The 26,270-nt window shown below is 43.9% G+C and overlaps 3 protein-coding genes across 8 annotated transcripts; all 3 read right to left on the bottom strand.

Moving 5' to 3' along the window:
* Positions 1-1,603: 1,603 nt before the first annotated feature.
* sytl2a (synaptotagmin-like 2a) lies at positions 1,604-16,737 on the bottom strand. 6 transcript variants are annotated; one of them, XM_047052133.1, is made up of 18 exons: positions 16,645-16,737; positions 13,819-14,340; positions 13,353-13,504; positions 12,858-12,981; positions 11,630-11,687; positions 11,357-11,462; positions 9,863-10,528; positions 9,190-9,267; positions 6,135-6,242; positions 5,472-5,554; positions 4,966-5,082; positions 4,565-4,731; positions 4,182-4,284; positions 3,898-4,059; positions 3,467-3,563; positions 3,281-3,386; positions 2,632-2,837; positions 1,604-2,382 (listed from the first exon to the last, which is right to left on the bottom strand). In XM_047052133.1, exons 2-18 carry the CDS (start codon positions 13,917-13,919, stop codon positions 2,240-2,242), a joined length of 2,577 nt encoding a protein of 858 aa, XP_046908089.1. In that variant the 5' UTR covers positions 13,920-14,340; positions 16,645-16,737; the 3' UTR covers positions 1,604-2,239. The 6 variants fall into 6 exon arrangements, with proteins under 6 accessions (XP_046908089.1, XP_046908088.1, XP_046908090.1 ...); XM_047052132.1 differs by lacking the exon at positions 16,645-16,737 and adding an exon at positions 15,225-15,576; XM_047052134.1 differs by lacking the exons at positions 9,863-10,528; positions 16,645-16,737 and adding an exon at positions 15,225-15,573.
* A 344-nt stretch (positions 16,738-17,081) lies between these two features.
* Positions 17,082-21,741, bottom strand: capns1a (calpain, small subunit 1 a). The gene is made up of 11 exons (XM_047013724.1): positions 21,597-21,741; positions 20,853-20,921; positions 20,637-20,673; positions 20,399-20,491; positions 20,252-20,309; positions 19,721-19,785; positions 19,381-19,449; positions 19,196-19,274; positions 18,873-18,989; positions 18,432-18,490; positions 17,082-18,044 (listed from the first exon to the last, which is right to left on the bottom strand). Exons 2-11 carry the CDS (start codon positions 20,897-20,899, stop codon positions 18,018-18,020), a joined length of 651 nt encoding a protein of 216 aa, XP_046869680.1. The 5' UTR covers positions 20,900-20,921; positions 21,597-21,741; the 3' UTR covers positions 17,082-18,017.
* A 331-nt stretch (positions 21,742-22,072) lies between these two features.
* alkbh6 (alkB homolog 6) lies at positions 22,073-24,368 on the bottom strand. Its single transcript, XM_047013722.1, has 6 exons — positions 23,982-24,368; positions 23,798-23,866; positions 23,597-23,657; positions 23,338-23,489; positions 23,079-23,183; positions 22,073-22,690 (listed from the first exon to the last, which is right to left on the bottom strand). Exons 1-6 carry the CDS (start codon positions 24,033-24,035, stop codon positions 22,421-22,423), a joined length of 711 nt encoding a protein of 236 aa, XP_046869678.1. The 5' UTR covers positions 24,036-24,368; the 3' UTR covers positions 22,073-22,420.
* Between the last annotated feature and the right edge of the window lie 1,902 nt (positions 24,369-26,270).

Genomic DNA, 26,270 nt, shown 5'->3' with positions numbered 1-26,270 from the left:
GATGACACGTTCTTGCTGTGAGCAAGATGTGCCTCACCTGCCTGTCTCCCTACCTGTCTGTCTGTCTGCCTGTCTCCCTGCCCGTCTGCCTCCCTGCCCGTCTGTCTGTCTGTCTGCCTCCCTGCCCGTCTGTCTGTCTGTCTGCCTCCCTGCCTGTCTGCCTCCCTGCCCGTCTGTCTGTCTGTCTGCCTCCCTGCCTGTCTGCCTCCCTGCCTGTCTCCCTCCCTGCCTGTCTCCCTCCCTGTCTGTCTCCCTACCTGTCTGCCTCCCTGTCTGTCTGTCTGCCTGTCTCCCTGCCTGTCTGCCTCCCTGCCTGTCTGCCTCCCTGCCTGTCTGTCTGCCTGCCCGTCTGTCTGCCTGCCCGTCTGTCTGCCTGTCTGTCTGCCTGCTTCCCTGCCTGCCAGTACAACACTTAATATCCTCTTGTTCTTCTATATCCCAGCATGCCCCTGTGCTGTCCTCCACTGGTCCTGCTCCATCTGCTCCTAGACAACATGGCCGCTTGTTCTCCTCTTCTCCCCGAACAGCTTCAAGACCGATCCAGCAGCAGGCTTTCGGCGGGGAGAACAAGTGGACACGTTCACATGGAGATACATGCACACGTGCCGCACACACACACACACATTAACAAAGTGTCGCACGAAACAGCATCTATCTACCTCCGTTAGCAGGATGTGGGGTCAGCTCATCTCCCCCCACCCGCTCTCTCTCTCTCTCTCTCTCTCTCTCCCTCTCCCTCACACACACACACCCGTATCTTCAGCTCCGAGTCCCGGAGAGGCCAGGCCGTCTCAGTCCACTTCCCGACCGGAAGCAGCCTTCCTCCCCTGATGGCTCCAGGGGGGCCCCTGTACGGAGACCAAGGTAAATATGCCCCAGGACCGCCCCCCCCCTGCCTTCCCTCCCCTCCCCCTCTCTCTCAGACCTCTCTCTGAGGGTTTCCAGGAGCACCACCAGTCTTAATATCAGCTTAAGGCATATTTACACCACAAACTGGCTGGGGAAATGTTAAGGTTATATATTTTTTTCAACTGCACCTCGCGACTATCACACCTGTCCCACCCCACACACACACCTCCCACCTCTGTCCCAAATCCTTTGGTACGTTTACTAAAAAGTGTCTGAGTTTGAGCTTTTGCCTGAGTGAGTGACTTCATCTCGTTCCGAGGTTTTTCAATTCCCTTCAAACTGTGGAGGAATGTCTCGTAAACAGGATGTCAAGAAGGAAACTCCAGAAACAGCTGGACGCAACAGTGACCTGTTCATAAATATCTGAAAAGGCCCAAACAGTCCTTGAACATGTCATCTTACGTGTTGGATGTTTCATAAAGTTTCCGTGTTGTCTTGTGTCTCATAGCCCTATACCAGCTCCGAATGTAAACCAACAGCGCCCCCTACAGTTCAATGACAACTGTAATTGATTGTCAACATTTTGTCAATTTTAGGGGAATGCAATGCATTTACACGTGAATATATATTTTCATGATATTAGAGAAGCCGGTTCCATGCAAATGAGTTCCAGAACACTCAAATAGGGGAATGAGAACGTGTTTGAATATTTACAGGATCCTTTAGGTTGTAAATAAACTAATCAGTCTATTCATCAGTTTAGCAATAAAATACAGTTTATTATTGCAGTTACACAACCACGTACTAGTTTATAATATTATTATTTATAAATCGATGTATTATTCAGTTCTCTATTATATCTATTATATTAGATATCAGGAGACGTGTGAAAATTGTGGTATTCATTGAAGAAAAGATAAATAATTTGGGACAATTTGTTCATTTGTGCATTTTGTGTCTAAACAATTTCTGATTTAAATAAGACAAAATTAAAATGTTATCTAAAACAAAAAAGGCCGTATTGAGATAAAGTAAAAACAGAAAGTAATTTTTCACATAAGCAACCAATACATTCTTAGTCTTGGTCAGACCATTTCAACCCTCTCATTGGTCAGACCATTTCAACCCTCTCATTGGTCAGACCATTTCAACCCTCTCATTGGTCAGACCATTTCAACCCTCTCATTGGTCAGACCATTTCAACCCTCTCATTGGTCAGACCATTTCAACCCTCTCATTGGTCAGACCATTTCAACCCTCTCATTGGTCAGACCATTTCAACCCTCTCATTGGTCAGACCATTTCAACCCTCTCATTGGTCAGACCATTTCAACCCTCTCATTGGTCAGACCATTTAAACCCTCTCATTGGTCAGACCATTTAAACCCTCTCATTTAGCCCTGGCCATCAGCAACATCCTCAGCGGCAGCACAGCCTCCACCCACTCACTCTGAGCCTGCATCATCCTCTCCCACAGCCCCACTTCTTCTGCTGTGGAGTCCATCCACGCCACGTCCGCCCCGTAGCTTCTACCTGCACACACACACCAGAAGAAGAAAACCAGAAGATTTTCATCCGGACAAGCTGCGAAGCCGCTGTCATTGAATAAACGTAAGAAATATGACGTAAAGAAGAGAGGATTGAAGGGAAAGCGAGCATTCCGCAAACAGGGAGGGACACACACACAACATGAACATTGTGAAAGAATGATAACAATATCAATAATACAATTATTAATAATAATAATAATAATAAGTAGAAGAATCATCATCTTCATCATACCACTTCCGATTCCTATTCTGAGGCCTCCAATGAAATGGTTGCTAAGGCGATCGTGGTCCCACACGGTGATCTCCATGGCGATCTCCCGCAGGTCGTCGGGCCTGAATCCGTCGTACACCATGGTGTGGTTGAACATGGGGCTGGTCGTCCTCTTCACCACCCGGGTCTTCTGCCTGGTCCTCTTACCCGAGTCTGGAAGCACCGCGCTGACAGGCACACATCAACCACACCAAGTCAGATGGCTGAGCGGTTAGGGAATTCAACTGTTAAATCAGAAGGTTGCCGGTTCGATTCCCGGCCGTGAAAAATGACGTTGTGTCTTTGGGCAAGGCACTTCACCCTCCTTGCCTCGGGGGAATGTCCCTGTGCTTACTGTAAGTCGCTCTGGATAAGACCTGCTAAATGACTAAATGTAAATTCAGCTCGTTTGCTTTTTTAAAATTTATATTTCTTTATTTTATGTCTCAATGTAAAGCACTTTGGCTTCCCCTGTGGTTTTTTAAATGTGCTATATTAATCAAGTTGATTGATTGAAATGTAACTGTCCTGACCAAGGGAGACTCCCGACCACTAGGGGGCACCATCTGGCAAGAATAATCATCAAACAAACCAAACCAAGTATTGAAAATATGGCAGTAAAATACGTTACCATTTCACAAAGGGGTCGATAATCACGCCCCTGACTGACGTGAGATTCTTGCAGTCCTTCACCCACACCTGCATCTCCCCGGCCTCCAGTTTGGACGGCCTTTTACCTTTTGACGTGGAGGAAACGCAACAACACATGAGCCGATTGTACACAGGTCACCATGGAGGACACAGTTGAACAGCTTACTGTAGGAGACCCTGGGGAGGAAACGTAGAGCCACTCTCATCTCTCCTCTGCCGTCGACTGACTGACTGTGAGAGGGCGAAGGTGTCAAGGTGGAGACCTGGGCGGAAACAGAGTTATATTAATAGTTAGGACAACTTTCTTTTCATAAGTCTAGGCGTAGCAAAGTGGTATTGTGAGAAACTTAAGTTTGAAAGATTCTATGTTCTGTAGACACGTGAACAAGGATTCACTGATTCTTGTAGCCACCCTATAGGAGGGGGGTCACTTTTGTTTACATGCACAGCACCCAGTCACAATTGATCTACCCATAACCCCTACACTGTGAACATCACTTCCTGTCGATAGAAATGAGGGATTATTGCCAAGGCAACCGTCAACACAATCTACAAACACCTTGTCTTAAGTAAGACACTTCCTCTCTCACAACCTACTCTTGGTTTCAAGGTGTACTCGTTTATCTGAGTGTTGTTAAAGTCCCACTCCGTCAAGTCCAGCTCCAACTCTCCAAGGAAGTTGTTACGTCCGAAGTTATCGTTGTGCCACACAGACACGTTAAGCTTCTGGGTCTTCAAGGTCTCCATGGTTACTTTAAACTGTAAGGGGAGAGATCAGCACCATCCGTGGTTGGGTGAAATGTTCTTGGTTTCCAAACAGCAGGTTTGTAGACACTGGGTGGTTATTTTATCTTTTCTTTAGCTGTTATAGGAGTTCTTACCCTCAGGATTTCATTGTAGGTGGGGTTCAGGGTCTTGTTTTTCACACTGGTCTTTTTCTTGCCCATCTTTGCCTTGTCAGGTAAAAGGTAACATTTTATATAACTGAAAAAGAATAAACAAACAGACACATACACACACACAGATCACACACATGTCCACACACACACAACAGCTTCTGAGGCGCTGCACAGTACCGTTAGATTACAGCTAGTTAAGAAAAATAAAATGCAATTTGCAAGTCGGGCCTGAGAGGGGGCACTTGAGCCTGACAAGAGGGGTCAGATGATATAATCAACACATGGTACATAACTGCTGCTATAACCCATGGGGGGGTAGAACTACGTTCTAGAACTTGAGAACCCCTGAGAAGCAGAAGACCTACGGATTGGAGCGGTTCTTCTTGGGGTCTGCGACGGCCAGCTCCCTGCAGTGGACCACGAAGATGTGGAACTCTCCGAGCTTCTGCACGTAGTTCAGAGCGAGCTGGATGGAGCCTTTCACCTCCACGTCTCCGTGTTCCCCACTGTAGATGCTAACCATGCTGCCGGCCTGCCGCCACAAAGCATGTTCACACACAACGGACGCTTTGATCAAAGCCAGGTACAAATACATTTTTTCCACATTTATTGTGGAGATGTAATGTAGAGTGTTCAGGTGTTTAGTACTTGCATTAAACATACAGTATATACAATTATAAAAATACTTCTCATGCATGTGACTGCATTCACATGGAAACAGCAACACTGGCATTTAGGCAGTTGTTAAGGAGTGGTTTAGACGTACTGAGGACATAGAGACCATTCCAGACGACAGACTGAGGTTGGAGAGAGAGTTGGCGTTTCTCCTCCAGCCCAGGTAGAGGCTGCTCTCTGATGTGCAGTCACTGTCCCTGCCGTCCTTCTATAAGACACAGCACATCAGCAAGACTGGGGGGGGGGGGGGGGGGTCGCACACAGGTCACACACAACACACAGGCTGCAAGCTCGATGCTGTGTTTTTTTTTTAACACAAACAGCAAGACAACAATACGGAGGAGTTACAGATTGACACTGAGAAAGGACGTTCGGCCGACTGAACTTTCTTATTGGTGGACACTCCTGCTGACAACTGAAAAAGGGAAGAAATGTATGCAGACTAAACGTTTATACTGTTAAATATGCCTATCATATTTTCTATCTAGGCAAAAATATATATCTGTAATAGGTTTTCGCTGTTCCTAAAACAATAGCTGTAGACATCCACTGAGTTGTTACAAGGAAGGTTCTGGAAGTATTGTGGTTCCTGCTTACCTCTTCCTGTGGGATAGCGGACACAGACGCGCTAATCATCTTCATGTCCTCAGAGTCGGAGAAGGAGGGGGGTCTGGGAGGCACTGGAGAGAGCAGAAAAAACCTGCAGCTGAATCATTAGATATTTTGTTACAGTTAACATCAGGTTAGATCAGTTTAACACTTGGCACAATGGCAAAACATGAACGCTTTATTGAATGATTGAAACAAAGAGCGATCTACACTGACGGCCAAGTGAGAACTTTTGTAGCACGTTTGTGTCGGTGTGTTTGACCGGAATTGTGGATGCTCTCTGGCCATCCCATGACGTCTTGCAGAGCACAACGTTAACTCAATATTGAGAGAAGAGGAGGACACAATGTAACAAGCAGAGGGACATTGGTTTAAACAATCAAAGACTGATCTTTGTCATGGGTTCATGGGAACATTACCAGTTTTCCTCTTATGATATCGAGAGATGTTTAAGATTTGTGTACATGGAAAATACACAACTGTATTAAGTGGGCAAATTATTCCTAATAATAATTTCCTTTATAAGCGTAAACTGTAAACTCTACTAAATTCACAGCTGTTTCATTTGAAACAGACGTGAGTTCATGTTGCTTTGGCGGCTCAATATTCTGTTTCTGGGAGTGAATGAAAAAGCAAAAACATATTATTTACGTGTTGACGATCTTGAGGTTAGGTCCTCCAAACTCTTAGAGAAAGACATCGGTCTCTGAGGCATTGCTTTCAACTTTGTCCTGCGAGGGCTCGCGTCCTCGTGATAACCTGCCATCGATAGAACAAAATCAACTGTGGAAACATAAAACTAGGACATGAATCATCCGAGATCCCAAACTCAAGATCAGCTTAAACAACTATAATCATCACGAGAGAATACATTAACTAACATCAATTTGAAAATATAAGGTTGTCAGCAGATGGTTACTTTTGAGTAGGTTGAAGAATATATAACTACTTAATATTTTATTTTGACAGTTTCAATGTTTTTATTATTATTAATGAACATTTGATAAGCTTTGAATTAGTCATTTTATTAGCTACAATCCGCTGATAATCAAAACACCCCTGACTACAAATATGATCAAGACCTCATTCTTGATTGTACTAAGAGAGCACGATTTTTTTTTGGTTTCTTTAGTACTCATCTTGTGAATCAGTAGGCACTTGATATGTTAAAGGCATTCATCTGGCCTAATGATATAAACATTTGACGGACTAAAAGATGGAGATTAAATTTGGAGGCAGGGTTGGAGTGCAATGAGAAGGAGGAAGTTATACAAGAAGACAAGAAAATTAAAGTCTCAAAGTTCAACAAAAATCTTTTTGAAAAACATGAGGAAAAGTATAACCAATCTTGTATTCAGTTTGATCGATCTATGTTATGCCAGACACTAATTCAGTCTGAAAGATATCCTCGGGTGTTTTAACCAATCACAGATCAGCTTGACATGATTAGCCTCCACAATGTGCTTCATCCCAATAAAATCAGGTTCGATCTCTCAATCATCACATTTTTGAGGAGAAAATTGTAAACGCTCACTGCATGGACGACCTGCTCGAGATTGAACCTTTGGTGGGCCTCCACTTGAGGAGCCACCGTCAACATTTAGCATCGAACTTTCAGCGGTACTCGTGTCCTGGGACTCCTCCGAGTCCATGCCTGGATTCAACCCTCTGTATCCAACATTGATAGAGGCAGCAGGGGCATCGAAGATCCCTTTCTGTTCTTCCGCTTGTTGTTCTTGAATAAAGGGAGGGATGTCTGTCCCTTGTGGAGTCGTGTCGACACGTTGAACAATCTGGGGAATGAAGGACCTTGCGAGAAGGGAACTGACTCCGGTATCTTCTGAAGACTTCCGTTTACCTAAATCTCGGTTTGTAAGGTGCGGTCTGATCTCGCCCCCTTCTGAGGTTCTCCTTGCAGTTGGGTCTCTGTGATTTGGTCCACGCGGGAGACCGGATGATAGATTTAGGTTCCCTAAACTGGTTCTTCTGCCTGGATGGCCGATGGACCGACTAGGGTATCGCAACGACGACAGAGCACTCTGATCGGAGCCTCGTCTTGGTTGGGTCATGGAAAACTGATCTTGTCTGCACTGTGGGAGGGAAGACGGAATCTTTAAGATGGATTTAAGGGCTTGCTTTGCTTCGTGTGAGGGACTTTTTCTCTGGCCAACTGTTTGTTTCTCAGATTCCTCTTCAAGCTCCTTTGACGGAGAGGCAATGTCTATGGGGAATGTTTTTAAAGGAGAACCGGCGTTTGATCCTTTGCAATTTGTCACTTCTCTTGGCAAAGCTTTTGGATGGCATGTTTTGGACGGACCTTTCCTAAGTTCATCATCAGATGCATCCTTGGGCTTTGGAATCCGAGACTTGGGTGTGTTTGGGGCTGGGCTTAAGGGCCTTTCGTGAGATACTGTTTCGCCCTCACCCTTATTCTTCGGACTGGGACTTAAGGGACGGACAGGGGAAGAAGCGTCATCTCGAGGCTGGGTGACAACCTGAGAGGCTGCAGCCGCCTCCTCAGGGCTGCTGTCTGTCTCGTCAGAGATGAGGATGGGTCTAGCCGTAAACGTACCATCTGCACTTGGTATGTTCAACAAGACGCTGCTTTCGACCGGAGGAGGGTTCTCTGGATGTGCGACAGCCGTCGGTTGGGAGAAGGAGTCGACACTGCGCTCTGAGTCTTCAGAGGTTGTCATGCCACTGGAGACACGGTCAAGTGGAGGACTTTGAATACGCGATGAGGCCTCTGTCGTTTCGATCTTAGGAGGGTCTTCATTCAAATACTCTTTCTGGTCGCAATGATCCCCGCTTGTCGTATGAATCTTTGAATCAGTGCTTGATTTAGCGTTTAGTATTTTAGGACCACTGTATTCTCTCTCCCAAAATGACTTCAGGTTGGACAGTTTCTTAAGAAACTCGTCAGCTTCGACTTCACTTTTAACTACCTCATGTTCAACTTTATTGAAGACTGAACTGGAAGATTGAATCGCATCTTCGCTCAAGAACTCTGGCTGTAGAACCTCTGTCTCCTCCAGAGTTTCATCACTTTCGATATCAGTTTCATGTTGATATTGCAGAGTGGTCGTTGAATCCGTTTGGGAGGTTGACATGACATCATCTAGTCCTCTGTCTTCTGACGAGGTGGTTTCGTTCTCGACTGCTCTCTCTGTTTCAGGGCTTTTTTCCTTTGCTTGACCTCTACTAAATATTCCAAAGAGCCGTGGTTTTGGAGACACAGTGCGGGGTAGTTTACTGACGTCGGCGTCACTTGGTGACTTAGCATCAGAGATGGAGGCGACAACGACCTCTGATTGGTCAGTCTGTTGGCTGGGAAGCTCCGCCTCCGGCTGTAGACTGCCAGTTGAGCTGGGGGGGTCAAATTCTTCCACTCCCGACAGTAGAGCTTCTTTCTCGACTGGACTCTGTGTGGACTCTTCAGAGGTCTTTTCCTTCGCTTCTGATCTGCTAAATATTCCTAGTAGCCCTCGTCGTGGGTTAGGTGACTCCGCAGCACTTTCCTTGTCTTTCTCTGAGCCAGCTTCACTTCCTGACCCGGCATCTAAAACGGACCCAACGAGGATCTCTGGTTTGGGGGCAGGAAGCTTTGTCACGTCGCTGCATGCGGGGCTCACGCTGAACGGTTCACAGGTGTCAGCGACGGGGTCACCTCCATCCTCCATCCCTGACCCCGGAGGAAGAGGCTTACCTGACGTCTGGTCAGCCGTGCCAGAGGCGAACACCTGAGGGGGAGGGGGCTCAGCACGATCATCATGCTTGCGTTGATCTGCGAAAAGAAAATCAAGACCAGTCTATTTATCACTTGCGTTTCACGTCAGATGTATACAATTGGACAGGCTGGGAGAAGGAAATCGGTAGCCCTGACAACCAAGGATAAGATGACAATCAACAGCTCACAGACTATCCCAAGAAAAATGTTTTCTGAGCTTTTGCCATTAACAATGCTTGATAGAATACTGTTTATTTTAGCATTCATTAATTAATGCTTATTGCTAGAATTTTTTTGTGGTCTGGGAATACTTGATTGTCTAGTGATTGTATGGAGCAACATACAATCACAGTTTCAAACTCTTTGTAACCCAATGAGAAGTAGATGCGTAGTCCATTCCTTGCAATCCCAAAGCACCAATCACCATGAGCAAATAGTACAGAACATGCATACTGTTTGCACTGAATACCATATGAATCACACATGCACAAGAAGTTAGTGATGTAATTCAGTAAAAACTCACAAATTCAACAGATTTAATCAAATACATTTGTCAAAAGTACTAAAATTTCCTATTTAGTATTGATTGGTTGATTGATTGGATGATTGATTAATCTTAGCCTTGTAATTCTGAGGATTGATCCATCCTTACCAACAGGAACATGAGTTGAACCTGTAACCTGAGTCTGAGTGTTCAGCCCCTGCTTACAACTAGGTGATCTTATGCAGGGAGAAGCCTCTTCTTCGTCCTGTAGCGGAGTCACAGGTAAGAACTGACCATCATCCTCACTGTCTCTGCTCATGTCTTCATGGACGGTCTTCGGGTCCCCCTCTGAGGGGGCCGTGACCACTGACGGAGACGCGACGTCCAGGTCCAGCAGGCTGTGTTCCCCCAGTTCCTTCCCATCCTGCAACTCCGGGGACCACTCAATGCCCCCGCGACCGACCGCCGAACTGAACCTCACCTGTTTTCTATCCAGCCAGCCAGCGGGCTCTCTGGAGGGGAGAGGGTTCGTGGGAGAGTCCGGGGTGGCGGGGATTTGCGGGGTAGGCTGGCGGTTGTTGGCCAGTCGGCGGGGAAGAGAGTCAGTGGAGCTACAGCTGGAGTTGCGTTTGAGGATCCCTCTAGGGGCGTGCGAGCTCTGCCTGGACGCAGGCCCGTCGATCTCTAGCGAAGAGTCGTGGGATCTGCAAAGGATCGTTCTTTTTCGGGGGACGGGAATGGGAACAGGTGCGTTGGGCTGGACCCAGTTTTTTGAACTCAGTGGTTGGGGGTTAGTGAGGCGAAGAGAGCTGCAGGGGGAGGATACCACAGAGTCTGGAAGGAAACAACAGTGCAGAATGGATTGAATCTAAACACACTAACGGGAACACAGACTAAGCAAAAAAAAGGGGGAAATCCCTCATTTCATCACTATCCTTTATGTATGAAGAGGACAGTGCTTGAGGGGAAAGGGTACGTGTGGTTTATTTGCATCTTTATATTAACTGGATGGATGGACATGTCTGTTTTTCATTTCATCGTCGTGGACTAGTTCATGAGTGCTGTTCAGATAACGGGGCAGTTCTCTGGTTCGGGACAACACGGTTACAATTTTCACAGCTACTGAGAAGCATTCCAATTATCCATCTGTAGCACAAGTCATGCACTGCAGCTTAGAGCTTTGTAGTCAGGCTATGTGCTTTTCTGTGTAATCCCCTGCTAGTCTGGCTCCCACGTGGACCTCTGGAGCGTCTGGGAAAATCTCTGAACCAGTCACTACTCACTAGCACGTTTCAGGAGATGTTATTGTTTGAAAGAGTTCTCTGGTTTACAAAACAGAAATGTGATTGTCACGTTCAAACGTGGATACGTGTTGGGGTAAAAGGCAGAGGGGGGAGGTTGATGGCAAAAGCTCATGCATCACCCAGCTGAAAATGCCAGCGTTGAGTTACAAGGAAACACCAAGGCTCAGAACAGGATTCACATGCATGCTTTAAATGGGATCAGATTACAAGACTTACATTTGTTTGCAAGGAGAGTGATTTGACAGTTTGTCCATCAAGCCGTTGGCTCAAATCAAACAGAATACATGATTTATTAAAACAAAGTTTTACCTGTGAGTAGTCTTTAACTGTACCTGTGAGTCATTTGAAAGAGACTCACCCTTGCCAGGTGTCTTGGTTTGTTCCATCGCCCCATTGGTTAGCTGGGAGGCAATGCTCTCCAGAGTTTCAGCTGCAGGGGCTTGGCTGTTGAAGGGGTTCTGTCTCTGTTTTGGAGAAGTATGGGAACAGACAGACACACAGATTGGCATTGGCACTTGTTTGTAATTTCTGACCGAACTGTGTGTGTTGGGGGGGGGGGGGGTCTGTGCAAATGGTGTGTCTGACACGAACAAGGATATCTTATTTGAGATTAACATCTGCTTTCACCTACCTTGGTAGGCGACTGTAAAACTGGTTTCAGCATGTCTGCTGGATTACAAATGTGTTCCCTTTGAAAATACAGACAAAAACTTTGAGTCACTGAGATAAGGTTTTCTTCTGAGAAAATATGTTCTGGTTCTTGGAAGAGCCATATTCTGCTTGTCACTACAGTCAAGCCAGGACTAGTTGGCCCAAGTTAGCATTTTTCTCACCACATCTGTCTTAAGGAACATCCTGGGGCACAAGTGAACAAGAACATGTGAGATCTGACCTCAGAAGCAGATTACTGAGACCCTAGAAGCATGTTATGAAGGATCTACTTAATATCTGTCAAACTGACTCACTGAGTTTCTCTTAACTCACAGATCCTTATGACCAGGTTTGAACCCCCCCCCCCCCACACACACACACACACGCAACCTTAGCCCACACATACGGAATGTGAAAGTCTAGGAAATTAGAGACTGCTATCCTATTTCCCTCTAGCTAGATGTACTGGCAACACTATGTTTTCATGAAGTGTTTCTGTACAGAGGTTCAGAAGACAGATATCCGCGTCGGCATAACGCGCTGCTTAGCACGACCGGCTGAGCGACGCAGGAAAACAACACCCTCATTATAGCCCTCGTTAAGCTTTTAGATTTCATCAAACATCACAGAAGCTTTAGAATATCTTATGCGTACAGTACACGTTTGTAATGTACACAAGCAGTGCTTGCTATGAGCAGGCCTCTGTTCCAAGTGTACACTAATCTATGGAATGTTTTCAACTAGAATCTTTTCGGCAAGATATTTTTGGCCCCCAATTTCTTTTACTAGAATTTCATTCACCTCAAATTTTGTTCTATTTTTTCAAATTTTTACTATCGAATTTGAGCAACCTGAATTTCCGAACCTTGAGTCTTTGTATCAGATTTTTTTATTTGATTAAAATATATTCATATTTCAATTTTAAAAAGGAGAATTCAAAACCAACAAATTCGGTGGTGTTTAAATTTCAATATTAAGTATTCAATGACTTTTAAAATCCAAAACACTATGTCACTTAATTGCTTCCATACTAATCGGACATCTCTGTACTTTGTGACCGTAACTGTCATTATACTCTTCAATTGCACTCAATCTGCCTGCATGATATTTACAAATACAAATAAACGCATAAATATCCATGAACATGACAGAGGGATAGTTCAGACAGATGTATATTTCTGTGTCATGTCTTTATACAAACGGCCCACCTGTCATGACTGTTTCGTGGAGCTGGCTCTTCGATCAGACCAGACAGTTCAGGTGGGACGAAGACCTCCTTGTTGTCGCTATTCACAAAGCTAGGCTTCTCCGTCCACATCTGGGACAGCTCCACTGTCAGACAAGCAACACACAGGAGAACCAATCAGCAGCACCGACACAGGAGAACCAATCAGAAGCACCGACACAGCTAACCCAGACTCCCCTGGGAGCATGTCTGCTTGCGTGTATCACTGTATGGCATAATTGGAGCAGTGCGATTGGGGCAGAATCTAAGATAATCGGGAAATCAATGTTAGTCGATTAGGTTCATTCTGGATTTGTCCCCGTGTGCTTCGAAAAGCGTTCAGCAGCTTCAAAGACGAGTTGGATTCAAAGTTTAAAGAGTTAACTTGAGGTGAGTTATGTATGTATGCCCCCTCCTCCTCCCAATGTAACTTATTTCTTTCCCCCTGTGAGAAGGTCATGATTTAGTTTTGACTCACAGATGGTCACACCCTTCCTTTGTCGCATGGACGCCCGGATGATGTCAGAGCCATGGATCCGGTCTTGGTGGCGCTTGGATTTTGTCTCGTAAAACCACTCTCCTGTCAGGTACTTCAGCTTGGCCTTGTCACTCACAGACTTATGCAGACTCCTACACATGGGAAAGAAATAGAACCCAAATCCAAAATATATAATATTAAATATCTGACATAGAACTTGTGTGTAAGACTACGCAAATACTTAATGAATGACGATAAAATTTTGTATAAAAAAAAAAAAAATTGGAGGTTAAAGAGAATTCTTCATATGCATTTTTCCTGATTGTACCACAGGAAATGTGAACAAAAAAACTAAACAACAACAACATGAAAAGACGGGTTATCACAACACTACTTGGCTGAAGTTAAACTGGGGCTTAAGGTGAAAGGGGGCTGAAATATGTCGGTTGGCCAAGTGGCCAATCACCTGATCCTCGTGTCCTCTGCCTGCTTCAGCTCTGCGTCTCTCTTCAGCACGGCCAGGATCATGTTCTTCTCCTCCTCCGTCAGGTGGCTCAGGTCTATCATGGTGCCCTGCCAAGCCGACTGCTGCCTCCCAGCACAGACCTCACTCCACACTGGGGGGAACCTGAGAGAACCTGGCAACCTTAACTGAGATGCAGTCTGAACCGTCTCCTGGTCACTAGCTAGCTAGCACCTGTGTGGGTCTGTGTCCGGGAGTGGACCGTCTCCTAGTCGCTAGCTAGCTAGCTAGCACCTGTGTGGGTCTGTGTCTGGGAGTGGTCCGTCGAATCCCGGTATGGGTTAGTGGAGTCCCTGAGTGGCAGCAGTTGTGGTGGAGGTCCGCTGGAGAGAAAACAGATCTCCGAGCGCCACTCGGGCGTGAGGAACCCTGGCTGTGTGAGAGGGTGGGTGGGAACACCCTGGGGTTCACTGGGTGGGGTTCTCCTTCTCCATGTTAGCAGCCACCCTAAACACCAGCAGGCATCTGGAAATCATAGTGTTAGAATATGAAGTGGTATGACTTTGAAATGACCAAAGGATTCCAAACTGAACCTGACACAGAAATACACTGCACTTGAACAACCACAGTCAAAGGCAAACCAACTCTGTTATTATCGCAAAGATCTTTTGAAATTTCATTTTTTATTTTATTTTGTTCTGTATATAATGACTTTCCAATGAAGTGTTTCATGACTTCAAGACATTGGAAAAGCATGCTGAATCGTATTTTGCATAAAGGTTGTGTGAATGTGTATGTGCATAAATGCGTGTGTATGGTGTGTGTGTTCAGGTCTCATTGTACAAAACATGTGACATCACATTGTCAGCTGAGGATGTGAGATTTGGCTAGTCTTAAAAACATTTAAAAAGAAACCCTTACTGAAAGCCCTTTTTGTCCTTTAATCAAATTAGGTTTAACTTAAAATTAACCATCAACTGGAGACTGGTGTTCATTCGGAAAGGCCGGGCAACAAATATTTACGGCTAGAGTTATTACAGAAATCGTAGTAATTAAACAAGTTTAGGAGTTTAGATATTTTAGGAACTTCAATCTAATGTACTTATCTACTTTATCTTAAACAGAATAGTATAGCATTGTATAAAATTAGGTTATGCCTGTTGTTTTTGCAAGGATGAGATGCCTGTTCGTCTGAGTTTCCCATTGAATTACATTAAATGTATAAGCAAATATATCCAAATCAAATCGGATCAGCTCATTTAAATCGTCTACTGTGTTGAGTCTGTGCAATAAACTGTATTCACGCACCTCTCCCTTCTAACTGACTTTGTTACAATAAATGTTAAACAGAACAACGAAAAAACTGTTAAATATTGTAAGTTTTAAATCATATAAAAGTCAGTGCGTACCAGAGATGAAGCCTTCTGCATAATCACACAACAATAATCCAACTGCAGGATTCAGTTAGTTAAAGCTTTTCACAGCTTGTTTGACGAAAACAGAAAAAAATACTTCTGGGAAAATTCTTGCATGTTGCGACTGCTTCCAAGTGACACGGCGCGCCGTCATCCTCCCGTTCACACAGCATGACGAGAACTAAAGAGGAGGAGGAGGACGGACGTGGGAAACTCCAAAGTTTTAAAGGATTACCGTTCCTCTCTGTGTTTATTCATTCCCTCTATTTCTCCCTCTCTCTCTCTGTCTCCCCGCTAAATAGGGAAACCCAGCTCATCGTGAACTCAAAAGAATGCAGTCAATCCTGTTGTCACAATTGGACCGATTACTTTGGCCTGTGTCAGATATTCACGTGAATTTCCTCCTCGTCTGTTTCTCTTCCTGGAGAGAATGGAGGTTTAAACATTAATAAGGACTCCTTGTTAAGCCAAGGTTCTCCTGATGCTAGACTATATAAAAAGAACTGGCGTTTTAAGTACAGATGTTTTCAAGTAGATCGGTCACATAAACATTTTTATTTTGATTTGATTTGATTATTGCTGCAGCTTACTACTATCAGATATTGTATAACTATCAGCCACTTTTACACAACTGCATATTTTATACTTTTTATACCCCTCAGGCTTTGTTTAAGGTCAGTTGACTAATACAATAAATGCAGGACAAATCTCAAACTATCCAACGCGCAAGCATGTTATGTCATATAGTCCCTGACAAATTAATAGGTATATGATCATTAGGTCCTAAGCTCTAGGGTCCACAGCACAGTAATTTCTTACTCCAAAACAACAATAATGTTGGTTGGATCAACAAGGGGAGGGGTTTATAAGGAAACAAGGTATTTGTTTTCGTGTCGTTGACCACAAGTTTGTGGCGCTTAAATGCATGCCACCAATTGTGAAATAAGGATTTTTAAAAAGATTTTTTTTAAGAGCTTTTTACGTGCAAACAATGGCATGCACAAATACGCCATTGTTGCTTTGGAATCTGGTGCGTTTGATGACACGGCATAAGACATGCAATAACAATAGGAGGATCAGGTTCATCACTTGGCCTACCTGAATTAATGGACAGCTAGCTCTATCGTCAAGAAGTGCTGAGTGAACTCTGTAGATTTGGCCTACTGGAATATTGCAAAATGTGTATTTCTATACAACAGTTTGACTAGTAGGCCTACCTGCTCGCCGTTTTACAATTAGGCTATTTTTCAAAACTGCTGTTTGCTACGTTAATGAAGCTAGTTCAAATACGTTCAGCTAATGTCAGTCTGAAGTCTTGAAAGAGCTAACAACAAAAGAACAGTAGCCTAATAGTTACTAGTAAACACGTTCTCAACATTTGACAACTTCAAGCAAATATTCAGAGTAAGCCTACCTCTCGTTGGCGATGGGTAGGCTATTTGGTGTGGCGGTGGATTCCACTTCCCAGCAGGATGGCAATAACTCAGCGGTGAAGACCAATTAAGTCTAAAACGCGTTTGAATCTCTTCTCGGTGCAACATTTCCACCTAGTGGTAAAAAGGGTGCTTCTTGGTCGTTATAACGGCTTCATCAGTCAAATGAGAAAGAGTAAGAAAGTTCACCTCCAGGATTTACCGAACTTCAAAAAAATAAAAATGTCCTATTCACAGCATATTCATTCTGTCGAGTCCAAAATAATATTTGATAAGGTTTTAAATACATTCGTAAGAAATATAGAAAATCTGATCAATCCAATTCACTACTTTCCAAAGTTTTTATAGGGACTATCAAAATGACATTTTGTAACACTTTTAATCATATAAATTGTGCTTTAAAAACAATCCAGACAACATGTTGTTATCATTTATTTCATTCCATATAAAATTTGACACAGGGTATTTCAGGAACCGAGCAGTGACTATGGCAACAGGTAACCAAGACATTTTTAATCCTCGATATATTTTTTTACAAATTGGCTTCATGCACCAATGGCGCAAAACACTTTTTTCTTTGTCCTCCATTGTTGAAAACAAACAACATGCCTGAGTTATTTTAAGCTGCCATTGTCTGACGTCATAGGCATCCCAATCATAGATATATATAAAGCCTTTATATATATATCTATGATCCCAATTACACCTTTGGAGCGACAATGGCCAGACAACACTGGAGAACGCACAGTCCAAGTGCACGATGTCAAGTGCTTAACAGCATTACCCCGAACACTGACGAGACTATTATCCACAATCAATGTGCACTAATAACAAAGATGTGTACAGAAAAAATTGAAGAAAAAAAACATGCCACTGCAACCGATATTAATGAATAACTTGTGTATTTAGAAATATATAAGTATGCATTTCTGTTATTCCTCACGGGGTACAACAGCATTCTGATCTGGCCCAAGCATATGATTTGGCTCCCAATATTGGCACAACAGCAGAGTGGAGGTTAATATCAGTACAGGGATGCTGTGTGAACAGGATTCTGCACCCCCCCCCTACACCCCACCCCACTCCCCCCCCCCCCCCCCCCCCCCCCCCCCCCCCCCCCCCACCCCCACCCCACTCACCCACCACCAACCCTCACCCCCACCCGTCTGACAACGGTGGCACAAGCAAACGAAAACCTCAAAACAATTACAAAGCAGAAACACAAATTATCCCATTGGAAGAATTCAGCAGCAACCAGGCAGACACAGAACGAAGGCCTGTCTGTGTGAACCATCAGCATGTTGCGAAGCAGACGTTTAGTGGTTCGGTCAGCGTGCGGAGGGGATTCACACACTCAGGAGTACATGGTCAACTGGAGCCACTGGGCAGAGTCAGAGAAAAGGTCACAGATTGTTAGGGAAGGCGCTTAATGACAGAAAAATCTAACTAATTCAACATCCTGTCGTTGTGTTTATGGCTGCTCATTCACTTATCACCTTAAACCAAAGAAGGTGGGGATTGTTGAATGAGAAAAAAAACATTAAAAAAATTGCTATGAAAGTGGAAGAGGTAAGGGCTAATTAAAACCACAGCACGAAAAGGGGAACAGTTCACAATCAATCAAAAATAAGCCAAAGTCCCTTTAATTGAGGCTTGTTGCGGCTCTTATAAAAAATAAAAAATAAAATTAAAAGATTTAAAGGGGATAAAATGTGCAGTGGAGCCCAGACAAGGCTGTATGTGACTGGTGGTGAGAGGACAGATTTACCTCCTGGACGTTGACCTTGATGGTCCCATTGTTGTCCTTGTCCAAAGTCTTGAAGGCACCTGGAAGAGAACACTTAAGAGTGAATCTACCAGTTCCGTAGGATCGATTTCTTATTTATAGATCAACAATTTCTAAACTACATTGTACTACAAACAACCTTGCATAGATGTACATAAAACACACCCAATAAATGTATAACAATATATTCATTTAGCAGACACTTTCTGCAGTTTAATATAAATGCTGAAAGACTAGACTTGCCCTCAAGGTGCAGTTGCAATCGAGAAGACCGCTAACCACAATAGGTTAGGAAACTCAACTCTGTGAATTTCAATTAAAAGAACGCCTGAACTCTGGTTTGGCAAGTCTAGCTTTGATGTCTCGTAACCACAGGCAACAACAAGCCTCGACATGAACCACAGGAGGGGTTCTGGGACTCACGGCACATGGCGTCGAGTCTGACGAGGCAGCCAATGTAGTTGTCGAAGTCCATGTTCCCGTCCTCGTCGCTGTACCTGCGGATGATCATCTGGAACAGCTGGTCGTTCAGAGGAAAACCTACGTGGACAAGGACAACAGATCAAAAACAACGCTACATCCTCCGTTAGGGAAGTTTTGGAATCATTCTCTCCGCCCCTTTAAACACAGTTGAGGACTGATGCATGATTCCATCTAGAAAATCCAAGCACGCATCAAATAAATTGAGTGAACCTTTGAACGAGGACAGAACAGTCTCCTCATCTGTCAAAATGATTCTCTCTCACCTGCAGCCTTGAAAGCAGTCGGTAGTTCGTCAGCTCCAATGATGCCAGAATGGTCAGCATCATATGCCTTGTACACACCCTGGAAGACACTAACTTTACTCAGCACGTACACTCCCGACTTTCAATAGACAAAAACATCCATCTGCACGTTTTGGGAACTTGTCGATGGGGGAGTAGACACTCACCTGCCATTTCTTGATGTTGTTCCAGAGGTGTTTGAACTCGTGGAAGCCGAGCTTTCCAGTGCTGTCGCTCTGCGGAGTCGGTTAGGGACAAAACAACAGCCAGGTGTTCTTCCACACAGCCTTGACTCAAAACATCCTAAACGGCCCCATGAAGGCTCCAGACCGAGGGACAACGCCGTGTTATCTGAGCCTTGACATCATCGATCAGGGACGGCCTACGACAGGACGGTTGTTCCCTGTAGGACCACGATTCCCCACACCCCACCCTCCCCGTTTCACCCCCACCCACCCTCCATGCCTCACCTCACCCATCTCATTCCACCATGGGTAGGAAGGATACATCCATCACCGCCACCATACTCCTGCAGGACTCAATGCTGAAGCCGTCCGTCTTAAGATCTCCATCTGGGAGGGAGGGAAGGAGAGAGAGGGGGAGAGAGAGAGGGGTGTGGGAGAGAGAGAGGGGTGTGAGAGAGAGAGAGGGGTGTGAGAGAGAGAGAGGGGGGTGAGAGAGAGAGAGGGGTGTGAGAGAGACAGAGAGAGGGGTGTGAGCGAGAGAGAGGGGTGTGGGAGAGAGAGGGGTGTGGGAGAGAGAGAGAGGGGTGTGGGAGAGAGAGAGAGAGGGGTATGAGAGAGAGAGAGAGAGGGGTGTGGGAGAGAGTGTAAGAAAGTCAGAGGGAAAGAGAGAATATAATATGGGTATGGTCATTTTGCTCATTATTCACTTACACCCGAGCTGTACCCACATCGGGGTTTGAACCCGTGACCTTTGATTTACAAGCGCGACTACTAACCAGCCTCGCCACCAAAAGCTTTTGCGGACAGCTTTAAAGACATCGCATGAACAGAGCGGGCGAAAGACGTGTCTCACGTTTGGAAATGATTCTGTTGAGGATGTTCATCAGCTCAGTAGCGCTCACTTCCATATCCTGCAGGGAAGGAGCAGAGGCTTCACTTGATATCGATTCAGTTCTGTGATTCAAGAATGAAAGAAACAGCTGACCGAGGATGTACTCACGTCGCCAGCCAACTGTTGGAAGACTTTGCGAAACTGTCTCTCTTCATCACTCTCATTATGCTCTGCGTACGCAAGAGGCCTTCGAGGGGCGGGCTGTTTGGGCACAGTCAGTCAGTTAGCTCCTCTCACAAAGCCAGTCAACTACATAACTTTAAATCATTGATACAGATATCAGTCGTCTGTGAGTGATTGAGAGAGGGAGAGTGAAAGAGAGAGAGACAGAGAGAGATTGACTCACTGGGTCTGATGGCACAAACTGTCCTGGATCGATGTTGCTGCAATGGATAAGCAGGAAGAGAAATTCTACACCGTGTCAAATCTATTTAACTTCCAGCTTAAATATTTAATTTAAAACGGATGAGACGTGCATTTTAATAAAGTTGATTAAGAAGACCAATCTGACAAATCTGAAAGCACTTTAATATCCTTGTCCCTTTAATATTCATGTCCTTACCTTACAACATCTAGAATGCCACCAATTAGTCTTTTGGCCAAAAACATTTTTGGTCAGTCAGGAATTGAACTGTCAAACGAGATTGTAGAGACACAGCATTGTCATTGTAGTCAAAGCAGGACAGCCTTAGCCTTTCAGTGCACTGAAACTCGGAATGTAGAATGACACACCCACTGTAAACATTTCTCCCGTATACGGGATTAAAGTATTCTGAACACAAAATACGCCCAGTTTCCTAAGAAGGGAAATACGCTACCTAGGTTTTGGTTTTTAAAAACTCTTCTTTAGTTATATATCGGTCTTTTTTAGCTAGCACACGTTAACTTGTCATTGAGAGAGCAATGTGTCAAAGTTGCTTTGTGAGCTATTTTGAGAGGCTAACCAGCTTTAGCCCAGGCTAAACGACGGTGTGGCCATTTAGCTACTAGCCTAACCCATACATACCTAAAACATACACAAAATGCATGGTATTACGGGAACACTTTTGTTTTACACAAAGTCTATTACCATAAACTATGCTAGTAGCTAGCTATGGCATGACTGATGAAGGTTTTAGTCAGCCAGCACTAAATTCCTCAACTAACCCGTGTTGGCGAGAGCTAGTACTGTACGGGAAGCTAGAACTACAACAGTGTTAGCCTAGCTAGCTAGGTGATAGTAGGAAGAATAAAATCCGTAATAACAGCACAAAATAATCAATAGAAAATACAACAGTATGAGGTGATTTGAGGTGATTTGACTTACCAAACTGTCCTAGGCTCAGTTGATGAAGTTGAAAGGTCTGATGACCACTCAGGAAGAAGGAGTGTAGATGTCTGACTAAAGTAAGTTTAACCCAACCCTGATGCAAATCTGCTGAACATTGCAGACTTCCACGAATAAGCAGTCTAGCTAGATCCCAGATTTACAGTTTTAACAAGGGCGTGTACAACTAATTACTTGTAACGTCGTTCAAATCAGTATTATTATTTTACAATAACTAATAGCAACAGTAATACACATCTTATAATTTAGATAGTCATAGCAAATGTTTTACTTTGTGTAAATTAAGTTATGTAGCTATAGAAATATCCGGAAATCAATTTTCATTTTCACTATTAGGTGTTCAAACCATCGACTACCACAAGTAAAATTTGGTCGCTACTGTACAAAACATCACGATATCTACAGAAAATATTTTACTTATTTTGAAATTAAAAAAGACATTGAATCAATCGCAATCAATACTCAAAACTTGATCTGTATTAATCACGCAATATTTAGTGACATAAAAAATGATTTAGGAATTGCTTTCAAGTGACCCGAGTCTTGGTAATGTTTAAGTAAACTAAATACTAATTTAAGACTATGCATTTTAAAGTGCTGCATCATTTAAAATATGGATATCCCTTCACATCCCTGTACTTAAGTATGTATTTTGGCACTGCAATAAATACTTCCATAAACGACCCATAAAGTAAACACATTCAGTCTTTGGAGTTCAAATAATGTTCGTGTCCTGACAATGTGATGCCATTTCATGGACCAATCCAGACCGATCACCTAAAGTCCTCAACGTTTCTCACGCATCACTTCCTCCCCAGGAGGAGAGAGGCCTTGATGACTTTGGGAACGTGGCGCACGGTCAGGGACACTCTGGTGCCTCGAGTCAGCGTAGCCCCAGGCAGGGGCCCGTCGACGGGGAGGTTGGCCACCCTGTCAGTGAGGACGTCCTGGGTGGAGGGCTGGATGCCATGCAGGAAGTGCTGGTACATGTTCTCCTGGAGGATGAGGAGGCTGCGAGGCATGACCAGCAGAGACAGGAAGTAGCGGCTCTGTTCTGTCTGGGGCAAATCCACCTGGCAACACAGAGATTCCACATCAGTGTCCTCATCTATGGCTAATTCACTTCAAGGATCCCGAAGGAAATTCGAGTCTATTCGGGTTCCATGTTAGCTAGACCAGCAGTTGTACAGGACAATGCATGTGTATTTATACCTAAACGCGCTAAACTGTGTGAATAAACAGTTTATAGGTCAGGAGATATTCAAAGTAACTCAAAGACAGTTTTTGGGAAGCTAAAGATTTGAAAAGGTAGGTTGGTTGAAGGGCAGTTCTAGGGGCGTATGTGAAGCCCTCTGTGACATGTATGCGTGTAAAAAGGGGCTATACAAATACATTTTGATTTGAAAAGCTAAAGAGATATCTCACTAGTGATGGGAATCATTCAAGTGGGCTGACATTTACCTCCTGGGTCTGGGTACTGACAGGTCTGTAGAAGTCCAGCAGGGCATGTGAGCCCAGACTGATGGTGGTCACTGTTGGGTGGTAGAGGGGCCCATCTACATGAGGCTTGTGTGTGAGTGTGTGTGAGAATGAGAGAGAGAGAGGTAAGGTAATTATGAAACACACAGGGAAAGTACAAAGACAAACAGGGTTGCAGCTCTTTGAATATCAAACATAACATTTTCATATTGGTGACAGAATAGTAAGGTGTCAATAGTACCATTATTCCCTCGCCTGGTTTGTATTCATTGACCAGTACGTGATTGGCGGATTTCCCCGAGAATGCGCCGAGAGACGAGATTCTGTCGCAGTATGACAGCAGCCAATCAGGAAGCGTTTCAGAAAGCATTCCTTTCAAATGAGGCTTTCCACCTATATCACCAGGAATCATTGGTACCAGTCATTCTTGTCCTTACTCTGTTCCATATTAAATCACTTACTTTACCACACGTAAACACAACAGCAGAGTTCACGCATACCCCAGTTTTGAAGTCTTCTACCAGAAAGCTGGGTCCATTTAGGTTTTGGTGCCTTATATACCTAAAGCAGAAATTGATTGTTTAATGGAAAGGCACAATAAATAAAAACAAGTACTCGTTACTTTCGATTACCCGTACATTTTCGGTATTTATGGATGATACATGAACCATGCATTTGTTGAACCTATTGGATTGTATTACCTGTTGTAAAAGATAATCCTCCTCATCCTCGGCTATGAAATCTGGAATGTAATAAACCGTTGGTGGAGCCTGGGAATAAATATAAATTAATTGTAGGTGGGCAACAGTTTAATATGGTTGAGCTGATGGTTCTAAGATGTATGCAAGTCATTCTCTGATGATGAGGGTAATACAATATACCTACATCTTTAACGATGTGTCGCTTTAGTTCATCCAGTAAATTGCAGGGTTGTTCCATTTTGTTTCGTCGTGCAGGACATTAAATTGACATTAAATACATGTGCTTTGCTCGACAACAGAACCTTGTTAAATACGACTAGCTAACGCGTTTGCCAAGTTAGCTACTGTGATTGCTGGAATATGGCTAGGTTTTAGCTCTCTGTCTTGCACATCTGTTAGTAACTAGCAACAAATTTGTCTGTATTAGCCTATTACAAGACATATAGTATAACCTTTCCATCAAACGTATGAAGCTAGACGCATGTCACTAAGTTATGCCATGTACATTTATAGCAAGCTAGCTAGCAAACTGCTAAAAACTTAATTCAGTTTTTTCACAGAAGCAACCACTAATGATTGAGTGCCATTTTGGGCACTGCCACCTGCTGTTCTGGAGGAGATTGTACAGCGACATAGCCTACTATTTTACTCATACTATTTTTTTTCTCTCTCTCTCACACTCACGCTCTCTCTCACACTCTCTCTCGTACGCATCCCTTTTTCACACACACACACACACACACACACACACACACACACACACACACACACACACACACACACATACACACACACACACACACACACACACACACACAAACCCCTTACAGATTATATTCATAACACGTGTAATCAATTATATATTTCAATTCAGGTCTTTAGGCCATGTTAAATGTGTGCATTAATAACCATGTGCTATCTTTGTTCCGCGAAAGGAAGAAAAAACACCATTGTGAACACAAATAATAGGTATTGCAATTAACTTGCTTATTCACCAGTCCTCCAATTTGTTTGTGCACTTTACATGCGTAGACCGCATGTGGACCAACTCGTTTTGCACCGTCTGACAAAGATATCTACCCTTCAAATCCCACTCCAGCTAGAATCACTCCAACCATGAAATAGAGGTTTCCATGGTTACACCAGGAGCCATGTTAAGGGGCGCCTCCGTGCCTCTTCATTTTGCAGTAGTGTGGTCTCACACTTACCTCTCAATACTTCATCTCGCAAGTCACTGTAGCCTACCACTTAAAGCAATGGGCGGCGCTGCAACGATTCGATTAGCCTCACGTCTAGGCTACATAAAAATCAACGGCATGGTCCTCTTTATAATATAAAATAATTATTAAAAACAGTTGTAGGGCCAATTGTCATACTGACGCTTACCTGGGATCCATGGGGGGAGGGGGGGGGGGCATTGCGGATATGGAGTGTGTCCGAGTTACTCTGGTTTCAGGTTGAATCCAGCTAGATCATCCGCCAGTGTGACATATTTGCAGTCCTCAGTACAACCTGTTACCTTGACAACGTAATTTTATCATTCAAGCCCATTGCTACCTTCTCCCACAGTGGGAATCAAATGTGCTTCAGTACCGCAAGATGAAACTGAGAATATTGCAGCCTTTTCTGAGATGTCGTACAAAGCAAAACATAATTATGGTTTCATCCCTAACTAATACAAAATAATTGTAAATAAATTAACAAAGGCTTGGTTACAGGAGGCTTCAAAGTTCCCTCACCAGAGACGCCCTTGAATGAACAGGCAAAGCACAGACGACCTTGGCTATATCATTTTCGATGGCTGCGGCTGTAGAATTAAATAAATGTTGCAGGCAGTCCGTTAATACTGTGGTGTTTTGCCAGCTATTTGCTAGCATCACACATGGTGAACCCATCTGCTGTTTAGTGTTTTCTGTTACCACTACATGGAAATCCATGCAACAACTTACATCTTAATTATATGCACCATTGATTTATGGGATTAGACTGGAGTGCTTTTTGTAGGCTAACTGCAGATAGGCCTACTGAATGTGGCAGAAAAACGGTCTCATAAGTTAGTATATTTAATACAAGAGGTTGTTAATGAAACTGCTGATCATACTGCATGTTTCCTGAGGTAAAAACGTTTTTCTTCTTTCTACAGGATACTTGTGTGGGTTACATGATCCTTATTCTCATTGTGGTCGAGGTGAGAAATGTTGCATGACCTTGTAGCCTACTACAGATAGTATGAAAATGTATAATGGTGGTTGTTCGCCGCACCTATCACGGACGTCAGTATTGAGAAAAAGATTGTGTGATCATTCTAGAAATAAGATAAGATCTAGAGATTAAAAGATTATTTAGGGCTTCAGAATGTCACTTATTGTATAAGGTTCGGACAACGCCATTTACAACTCAAACCCAAACAATGAATAGGACAGCACTCTTATCTCACACATAGCAACCAAGACTGAAATAACGTAATTACGAG

The sequence above is a fragment of the Hypomesus transpacificus genome, unplaced genomic scaffold, assembly GCF_021917145.1.
Source record: "Hypomesus transpacificus isolate Combined female unplaced genomic scaffold, fHypTra1 scaffold_201, whole genome shotgun sequence".
NCBI classification, from domain to species: domain Eukaryota; kingdom Metazoa; phylum Chordata; class Actinopteri; order Osmeriformes; family Osmeridae; genus Hypomesus; species Hypomesus transpacificus.
This window is presented reverse-complemented; position numbering and strand designations above follow the sequence as displayed.

Bases quoted from the DNA above. Each gene is read 5' to 3' on its own strand.
- sytl2a (XM_047052130.1), bottom strand. From the start codon at position 9,163: ATGGAGGATGGAGGTGACCCCGTCGCTGACACCTGTGAACCGTTCAGC. The intron at 3,387-3,466 runs GTAAGCTGTTCA...CCACGTCAAAAG, and splicing joins CCTCCCCAGGGTCTCCTACA to GTAAAAGGCCGTCCAAACTG. The intron at 2,383-2,631 runs GTATGATGAAGA...GTGTGTGTGCAG, and splicing joins CAGAATAGGAATCGGAAGTG to GTAGAAGCTACGGGGCGGAC.
- capns1a (XM_047013724.1), bottom strand. From the start codon at position 20,899: ATGTTTTTGGCCAAAAGACTAATTGGTGGCATTCTAGATGTTGTAAG. The intron at 19,786-20,251 runs GTGAGACACGTC...CCTCCCTCCCAG, and splicing joins CAACAGAATCATTTCCAAAC to ATGGAGATCTTAAGACGGAC. The intron at 19,450-19,720 runs GTATCCTTCCTA...CCGACTCCGCAG, and splicing joins GTATGGTGGCGGTGATGGAT to AGCGACAGCACTGGAAAGCT.
- alkbh6 (XM_047013722.1), bottom strand. From the start codon at position 24,035: ATGGAACAACCCTGCAATTTACTGGATGAACTAAAGCGACACATCGTT. The intron at 23,490-23,596 runs GTATGCGTGAAC...CTGGTGATATAG, and splicing joins TAGAAGACTTCAAAACTGGG to GTGGAAAGCCTCATTTGAAA. The intron at 23,184-23,337 runs GTACTATTGACA...CTCACACACAAG, and splicing joins AACCAGGCGAGGGAATAATG to CCTCATGTAGATGGGCCCCT.